The sequence below is a fragment of the Nanorana parkeri genome, unplaced genomic scaffold (assembly GCF_000935625.1).
Source record: "Nanorana parkeri isolate BGI_ZX_2015 unplaced genomic scaffold, ASM93562v1 scaffold2113, whole genome shotgun sequence".
In the NCBI taxonomy this organism is placed as follows: domain Eukaryota; kingdom Metazoa; phylum Chordata; class Amphibia; order Anura; family Dicroglossidae; genus Nanorana; species Nanorana parkeri.
Genome location: NW_017308381.1, coordinates 5623 through 15173, shown reverse-complemented (window position 1 = coordinate 15173; position 9551 = coordinate 5623). Strand labels below are relative to the sequence as shown.

The following is a 9551-nucleotide window of genomic DNA, read 5'->3' as shown; positions in this document are numbered from 1 at the left end:
GGGGGGGGGGTTTCACTCGCCTCATAGTTTGGGGGCGACGTGTGACAATGAGACTGTCACAGGTCGGCTCAGAAGATCGGGAGGTGAGCGAACACATACCGGCGTTCGCTCACCTCTCGATCCTGTCACGGCTCTCTGCCCGTGACAGGGGGAGGGGCTGGATTCCCCTCTCCCCGCTCCGATCTGCCAGCGCTGACTGGCGGAACGGAAGGGGGCGGGCACAGCTGTCTCCAGATAGGCAGAGCCAGCTGTCACTCACGCAGCTGGGCGGATCCCGTCATCTAAGTCGGGATCGCTGCGGCGTCTCAGTATACCGCGAGCTGTAGCTCCCTATACACTGAGCTTAGGGTGACGGGAGGACGCTAGTTTGTGTCCCTCCCCCGACCCTGAGGAGAACTATGGGGGAAAACACTGACCTTTAATGTTATAAAAGAGACAATGTCATCCTCCATGTGTCCGCGTGACAGAAACTTTATATTGTTGTCATTGTGTTCCGAGTTCCGATCCTCCGTATCTGTGCGGCTCAGTTTGGACTTTGTTCTGCCTCTGTGCGATGTTCTGTCTTGCTGGGCCGCGCGCTTTTATTGACTTGTATCCCGGAGACGAAATGTTTTATGTTTTTATTTTATTACAAAGTCGCATCGAACATCAAATATAAAGAGAAACAATATAATGCGGGAACTAGCGCAGTCTATTGTTCTCTATGTCACATGAGAGATATTATTTACAGAACGTTTCTGTTCTGACTCTGAGGCCGGGTTCGCACCTCGGGCGTCCGGAATATGCGCGTTTGCCGCGCGTTTTGGGGCCGTGCGCATTTCCGTCCACGAGACGCGGGGCGAACGCGCGTTTCCGAAATCCCCATAACGAGGGCAAATGAAAGCACGTATTTCGGGCGTTGGGCGCTTCGATCGGCGCTGTGAAACGCCCAGGTGTGAACCCGGCCTGAGCCCCCGGGGGGATTGGCGTGGAGAGCGCGTTCACCCAGCACGGGAAACGTTCACTTTACGTCGTGTGGAAGGTTTTCCTTTCCCTTGCGCGGGATCGGGGATTCAGAGCGGACGCAGCTTCACCTTATTTACTTCGCTTACTGCAGTGGCGTCACAAGGAGGGCGCCGCCCCGGGTGACACCGTTGGAGGGGTGACACCTAGATGACTGACAGTTATTTTGGGGTCACCCCCCCCTCTAAAAAGTCAGGCACCTGCTCATGGACCGAGAGCCCCGACAGTGTCAGGAGAGAGGAGAGGACCCGCCGGGGGAACGTCCCCTCCTCTCTCTGCTGGCGTCCAATCACCAAAATGGCCACTGGCAGGCGTCAATTAGATGACCGCGCAATGCGCGATGACATCATCACACACACGCGTGGTGACGTTCTGCGCGCTACATTTGTCCCGGCGCGCATTGGCGGTTCATCGGAAATAACGAATTTATTTTATGACCGAATATACTAAAAACTTTATTCAGCCGCACGTAAATTCCCTTGCAGAACGCGCGGCGGCCATATTGGTCGCCGGCGCACTCTGCGCAGACGCGCCGCCCTCTTTGAGAATATCTTGGCGTACACCAAGATGGCGGCACCCGAACATACGGGCGCCGCCATCTTGGTGTATACCAAGATACACTGAAAGATGGCGGCGCGCAAAAGCAGAACGCGCCAGCTGCCGTCATGGCCGCCGCTCGTTCTGCATTGTCCGTGTGCTCGTTGCCTCCGAATCCGAAACAGAAGAACAATTCGTAGTCTTGAACAATGTAACATTGTCACTGCTGGCTGGAAGCAGTGCATGATGGGAGATGTAGTCTTGAACTGGAAGCAATGCATGATGGGGGATGTAGTCTTGAACTGGAAGCAATGCATGATGGGGGATGTAGTCTTGAACTGGAAGCAATGCATGATGGGGGATGTAGTCTTGAACTGGAAGCAATGCATGATGGGGGATGTAGTCTTGAACTGGAAGCAATGCATGATGGGGGATGTAGTCTTGAACTGGAAGCAATGCATGATGGGGGATGTAGTCTTGAACTGGAAGCAATGCATGATGGGGGATGTAGTCTTGAACTGGAAGCAATGCATGATGGGGGATGTAGTCTTGAACTGGAAGCAATGCATGATGGGGGATGTAGTCTTGAACTGGAAGCAATGCATGATGGGGGATGTAGTCTTGAACTGGAAGCAATGCATGATGGGGGATGTAGTCTTGAACTGGAAGCAATGCATGATGGGGGATGTAGTCTTGAACTGGAAGCAATGCATGATGGGGGATGTAGTCTTGAACTGGAAGCAATGCATGATGGGGGATGTAGTCTTGAACTGGAAGCAATGCATGATGGGGGATGTAGTCTTGAACTGGAAGCAATGCATGATGGGGGATGTAGTCTTGAACTGGAAGCAATGCATGATGGGGGATGTAGTCTTGAACTGGAAGCAATGCATGATGGGGGATGTAGTCTTGAACTGGAAGCAATGCATGATGGGGGATGTAGTCTTGAACTGGAAGCAATGCATGATGGGGGATGTAGTCTTGAACTGGAAGCAATGCATGATGGGGGATGTAGTCTTGAACTGGAAGCAATGCATGATGGGGGATGTAGTCTTGAACTGGAAGCAATGCATGATGGGGGATGTAGTCTTGAACTGGAAGCAATGCATGATGGGGGATGTAGTCTTGAACTGGAAGCAATGCATGATGGGGGATGTAGTCTTGAACTGGAAGCAATGCATGATGGGGGATGTAGTCTTGAACTGGAAGCAATGCATGATGGGGGATGTAGTCTTGAACTGGAAGCAATGCATGATGGGGGATGTAGTCTTGAACTGGAAGCAATGCATGATGGGGGATGTAGTCTTGAACTGGAAGCAATGCATGATGGGGGATGTAGTCTTGAACTGGAAGCAATGCATGATGGGGGATGTAGTCTTGAACTGGAAGCAATGCATGATGGGGGATGTAGTCTTGAACTGGAAGCAATGCATGATGGGGGATGTAGTCTTGAACTGGAAGCAATGCATGATGGGGGATGTAGTCTTGAACTGGAAGCAATGCATGATGGGGGATGTAGTCTTGAACTGGAAGCAATGCATGATGGGGGATGTAGTCTTGAACTGGAAGCAATGCATGATGGGGGATGTAGTCTTGAACTGGAAGCAATGCATGATGGGGGATGTAGTCTTGAACTGGAAGCAATGCATGATGGGGGATGTAGTCTTGAACTGGAAGCAATGCATGATGGGGGATGTAGTCTTGAACTGGAAGCAATGCATGATGGGGGATGTAGTCTTGAACTGGAAGCAATGCATGATGGGGGATGTAGTCTTGAACTGGAAGCAATGCATGATGGGGGATGTAGTCTTGAACTGGAAGCAATGCATGATGGGGGATGTAGTCTTGAACTGGAAGCAATGCATGATGGGGGATGTAGTCTTGAACTGGAAGCAATGCATGATGGGGGATGTAGTCTTGAACTGGAAGCAATGCATGATGGGGGATGTAGTCTTGAACTGGAAGCAATGCATGATGGGGGATGTAGTCTTGAACTGGAAGCAATGCATGATGGGGGATGTAGTCTTGAACTGGAAGCAATGCATGATGGGGGATGTAGTCTTGAACTGGAAGCAATGCATGATGGGGGATGTAGTCTTGAACTGGAAGCAATGCATGATGGGGGATGTAGTCTTGAACTGGAAGCAATGCATGATGGGGGATGTAGTCTTGAACTGGAAGCAATGCATGATGGGGGATGTAGTCTTGAACTGGAAGCAATGCATGATGGGGGATGTAGTCTTGAACTGGAAGCAATGCATGATGGGGGATGTAGTCTTGAACTGGAAGCAATGCATGATGGGGGATGTAGTCTTGAACTGGAAGCAATGCATGATGGGGGATGTAGTCTTGAACTGGAAGCAATGCATGATGGGGGATGTAGTCTTGAACTGGAAGCAATGCATGATGGGGGATGTAGTCTTGAACTGGAAGCAATGCATGATGGGGGATGTAGTCTTGAACTGGAAGCAATGCATGATGGGGGATGTAGTCTTGAACTGGAAGCAATGCATGATGGGGGATGTAGTCTTGAACTGGAAGCAATGCATGATGGGGGATGTAGTCTTGAACTGGAAGCAATGCATGATGGGGGATGTAGTCTTGAACTGGAAGCAATGCATGATGGGGGATGTAGTCTTGAACTGGAAGCAATGCATGATGGGGGATGTAGTCTTGAACTGGAAGCAATGCATGATGGGGGATGTAGTCTTGAACTGGAAGCAATGCATGATGGGGGATGTAGTCTTGAACTGGAAGCAATGCATGATGGGGGATGTAGTCTTGAACTGGAAGCAATGCATGATGGGGGATGTAGTCTTGAACTGGAAGCAATGCATGATGGGGGATGTAGTCTTGAACTGGAAGCAATGCATGATGGGGGATGTAGTCTTGAACTGGAAGCAATGCATGATGGGGGATGTAGTCTTGAACTGGAAGCAATGCATGATGGGGGATGTAGTCTTGAACTGGAAGCAATGCATGATGGGGGATGTAGTCTTGAACTGGAAGCAATGCATGATGGGGGATGTAGTCTTGAACTGGAAGCAATGCATGATGGGGGATGTAGTCTTGAACTGGAAGCAATGCATGATGGGGGATGTAGTCTTGAACTGGAAGCAATGCATGATGGGGGATGTAGTCTTGAACTGGAAGCAATGCATGATGGGGGATGTAGTCTTGAACTGGAAGCAATGCATGATGGGGGATGTAGTCTTGAACTGGAAGCAATGCATGATGGGAGATGTAGTCTTGAGAAATGGAGATTACATCACATGGAGCAGCAGGGAAAGAGACGCAAAGCACGCTGGGAATCCAGGAAGTTGTTGGGAGTGACGGGCAGACGGAAGGCGGCGCTCCCTACATAAGAGGGGATATTTGTGTGTGATCAGAGACACCTCCAGCATGCTCCAATGTCGGCGTTATACCCGCCGGAGAGGAGACGCCGGGACTCCGCGACACCTTCCTTGTCATCTCCTCTTTGTCCACAAGATGTCTCACTCAGCTGGCAACAGCCTGATTTCTAACACAGTTGACAGTCTGGTGTTCCGCTCAGAGAGAGACGGAGAAAAGAGAAATCGGTTGGGCTGTGCGCTCCGTTCTGTGCTGTGCAATCACGCCGGCGCTGTGCTGCGCTTTTTTTTATTTTTAACGGGTTTATTCTGGACCGAAAAACAGAAACTTGGTCCAACGGCGTCTCCCTGCGCCGCGCCAAATGTAGCGCGCGGAACGGAATTCTGTGGAAGATCCAAAAGACACTTCCTGTATTCTCTATATAATGGAGTCCGGGGACGAGCCGGGCTGCTCCATCTGTCAGGACGCGCACACGGATCCCGTCACGCTGAGGTGCGGACACAACTTCTGCCGGGTCTGTATCAGCCACCAGCTGGATGAGGAGGAAGGCTCCGGGGGTTACACCTGCCCCAAATGCAGGAAGAGGTTCCACGAGAGGCCGGCGCCGCAGGAGAACAGAGGCCTGCGCGCCGCGGACGACTGTTTCATCACGCCGCCCCCCGAATATCAGGCCCGCGACATCTTCTGCACCTACTGCATTCACGCCCCGGTGCCCGCCGTCAAGTCCTGCCTGCTGTGCGAAGCCTTCCTGTGCGAAGATCACCTGAGGGTCCACAGCAAGTCCCCGGAGCACGTCCTCTCCGATCCCAACACGTCCCTGGAGAACAGGAAATGCTCCGCCCACAGGAAGATCCTGGAGTACTACTGCCCCAAGGACGCCGTGTGCGTCTGCGTGTCCTGCATCGCCTTCGGGGAACACCGGGGCCACGTGGTGGAGCCTCTGAACGCGGCCTTGGAGAAGAAGACGGGGAGGCTCAGGTACTTCCTGGAGAAGCTGACCTCCAAGAAAAAGAGGACGGAGAAGAAGGTGCGCAACCTGCAGAAGCGCAGGACGGACGTGCAGGAGAAGGCCTCCTGCGTGACCAGGAGGGTCTCTGCGCTCTTCCGCGACATCCGGGAGCAGCTGGACCTCCTGGAGAAGAGGGTCCTGGGCGAGGTCTCCGGGTGGGAGGAGCACGTCTCCCTGTCCGTGTCGGATCTGATCCAGCAGCTGGAAGTCAAGAGGGACGAGCTCTCGGGGAAGATGCGCCACGTCGAGGAGCTGTGCAACGTGGCCGACCCGGTGACCGTCCTGCAGGGGAGGGAGTTCCCGAGGGACGACCTCTGCGACCCCCAGGACGGGGACGACGAAGCCAGGGAGCGGGATTACAGGAGGATCTGCGAGTCCGACGACCTGGACGAGGGTCTGATCTCCGCGGCTCTGCACGCCGGCCTGGCCGACATCATGACCGGCGTCAAGAGAGGCATCTACGTCTCGGAGTCTCTGGACATCCTGCTTGACCCGGACACCGCCGGCAACTACGTCACCGTATCGGGGGACCTGAAGACCGTCTCCTGGTCGGAGGTCAGCCAGTATCGCCCGGAGACCCCCGAGAGGTTCCAGTACTGCCAGGTCATCAGCAGCAGGAGCTTCACCTCCGGCCGGCACTACTGGGAGGTGGAGACCAGCGAGTCGGGGGACTGGATGATTGGGGTGTGTTACCCCAGCATTGACCGCAAGGGGGTGCAGTCCTACGTCGGGAACAATCACCGTTCCTGGGGGCTGTGCAAGTTCAACCACGAGTATTCCGTGATACATTGTAGCGAGGTGGCCCCCGTGCCGTACTGTACTTCCTGCCGGAGCTTCCGGATCTATCTGGACTACGAGGCCGGCCAGCTCTCGTTCTACCAACTCCGGGGTCCCATCCGCCACGTGCACACCTTCTCCGCCACGTTCACCGAGCCCCTCCATGCCGTGTTCTACGTGTGGGGCGACTGGGTGAGGATCAGGAGCTGAGGACTACAAGAAGTACCTAGACAGGAAGTGATGAGAGATTGATCGTTCTAGAGTTGTCACCGGAACAGGAAATGAAAGGTGGTCAGTGAGTATTAACCCTCACTTCCTGTTCTCACTCCTGGTTTAAACAGCCTCCACCTAGACAGGAAGTGATGAGAGATTGATCGTTCTAGAGTTGTCACCAGAACAGGAAGTGAAAGGCAGTCAGTGAGTATTAACCCTCACTTCCTGTTCTCACTCCTGGATCAAACAGCCTCCACCTAGACAGGAAGTGATGAGAGATTGATCGTTCTAGAGTTGTCACCAGAACAGGAAGTGAAAGGCAGTCAGTGAGTATTAACCCTCACTTCCTGTTCTCACTCCTGGATCAAACAGCCTCCACCTAGACAGGAAGTGATGAGAGATTGATCTTTCTAGAGTTGACACCAGAACAGGAAGTGAGAGTTAAGCAGCCAGCGGGGACACCTGTTCCTGGTAAGATGAGATTTGCCCTCGCTTTGGGTTCCTTTAATTTACTGCTGCGTTCAGAGAACAGGAAGTGATGAGAAATTGGTAATTTAGAGTTGTCACCAGAACAGGAAGGGAAAGTCAATCAGCCAGAATTAACTCTCACTTCCTGTTCTCACTCCCAGCTCAATCAGCCAATAGTTGTCTACCTAAACAGGAAGTGATGAGAGATTGATCGTTCTAGGGTGGTCAGCAGAACAGGAAGTGAGAGTTAATCAGCCAGTGGGGGTTCCTGGTAAGATGGGATTTCCTCTCACTTTGGGTTCCTTTTAATTTCCTGCTGCATACAGAGAACAGGAAATGATGAGAGATTAATCGTTCTAGAGTTGTCGCCAGAACAGGAAGTAAGAGTCAATCAGCCAGAATTAACTCTCACTTCCTGTTCTCACTCCCGGCTCAATCAGCCAATAGTTGTCTCCCTAAACAGGAAGTGATGAGAGATTGATCATTTTAGAGTTTACACCAGAACAGGAAGTGAGAGTTAAGCAGCCAGTGGGGGACACCTGTTCCTGGTAAGATGGGATTTGCCCTCACTTTGGGTTCCTTTAATTTCCTGCTGCGTCCAGAGAACAGGAAGTGAAGGGAAATCTCCCCCCCGGGTACAGGAAACAGATTGTAACCCTTCCCTAATCTATAAAATAAAAAAAGGTTTTGGCTACACATACATTTTAAGGCAAAGGTGGGGGAATGCGGCTCTCCAGCTGGGGGTGAAACTCCAAATCCCATCATGCATCTGTCTCTGGGAGTCATGCCTGTGGCTGCGGGAATCCTGCAATGCCTCATGGGACTTGTAGTTCCCCCACAGCTGGAGGCCTGAGTCCGCCCACCCTCCCCCACCCCGTTTTTAAGGGAATGTCCATTGTTTACGATGCTCTTTAGATACAGACGACGTAGTTTAGCTCGATGTTTATATTCTTCTGGACGTGTGTTCATGTTTCTGATTCCGTGTATGATTTGTATGTACATGCGTATGTGCGGGGGCGGGGCGGCCATGTTTCTGTGTTACATATGCGGGCGCTGCTTCCTGCGCGGAGGTTGTGCTTTGCTTCTTCTCACAATGCAAGTCCAGGAGTCAGCTGACTGAAAACAATGCACTCCCCATGTGGCTAATGTCATTCCACTGAGGGCGCCCCCTACTGACCAAACTACAAATACATGTATTACAATAAAGGAAGAATGCAAAAACACGCGTGTGACATTGTATCAAATCCAACCGGAAATATTCCTGACCCAAAATACAGCAACAGACTCCAGGTAATCCCCAACTTCCCTGTCATTGCCTAGGGTGAGATGATGTCATCAGTCTGCTGCAGAAATCTCACCATTGTGGGAGGGGCAGAGACACAAACTACTGGGGGGAAATCTCACCATTGTGGGAGGGGCAGAGACACAAACTACTGGGGGAAATCTCACCATTGTGAGAGGGGCAGAGACACAGACTACTGGAGGACATCTCAGCATTGTGGGAGGGGCAGAGACACAAACTACTGGAGGACATCTCAGCATTGTGGGAGGGGCAGAGTCACAAACAACTGGGGGGAAATCTCACCATTGTGGGAGGGGCAGAGACACAAACTACTGGGGGAAATCTCACCATTGTGGGAGGGGCAGAGACACAAACTACTGGAGGAAATCTCACCATTGTGGGAGGGGCAGAGACACAAACTACTGGAGGAAATCTCACCATTGTGGGAGGGGCAGAGACACAAACTACTGGAGGAAATCTCACCATTGTGGGAGGGGCAGAGACACAAACTACTGGAGGAAATCTCACCATTGTGGGAGGGGCAGAGACACAAACTACTGGAGGAAATCTCACCATTGTGGGAGGGGCAGAGACACAAACTACTGGAGGAAATCTCACCATTGTGGGAGGGGCAGAGACACAAACTACTGGAGGAAATCTCACCATTGTGGGAGGGGCAGAGACACAAACTACTGGAGGAAATCTCACCATTGTGGGAGGGGCAGAGACACAAACTACTGGGGGAAATCTCACCATTGTGGGAGGGGCAGAGACACAAACTACTGGAGGAAATCTCACCATTGTGGGAGGGGCAGAGACACAAACTACTGGAGGAAATCTCACCATTGTGGGAGGGGCAGAGACACAAACTACTGGAGGGAAATCTCCCCATTGGGGGGGGGGAAGAGACGA

At 52.2% G+C, this 9551-nt stretch overlaps 1 protein-coding gene across 1 annotated transcript; it reads left to right on the top strand.

The window, feature by feature from the left end:
- Positions 1 to 5314: 5314 nt before the first annotated feature.
- On the top strand, positions 5315 to 6893 carry LOC108800724 (E3 ubiquitin/ISG15 ligase TRIM25-like). Its single transcript, XM_018572712.1, has one exon. It carries the CDS (start codon positions 5315 to 5317, stop codon positions 6884 to 6886), a length of 1572 nt encoding a protein of 523 aa, XP_018428214.1. The 3' UTR covers positions 6887 to 6893.
- The last annotated feature ends 2658 nt before the right edge of the window (positions 6894 to 9551 follow it).

Bases quoted from the DNA above. Each gene is read 5' to 3' on its own strand.
- LOC108800724 (XM_018572712.1), top strand. From the start codon at position 5,315: ATGGAGTCCGGGGACGAGCCGGGCTGCTCCATCTGTCAGGACGCGCAC.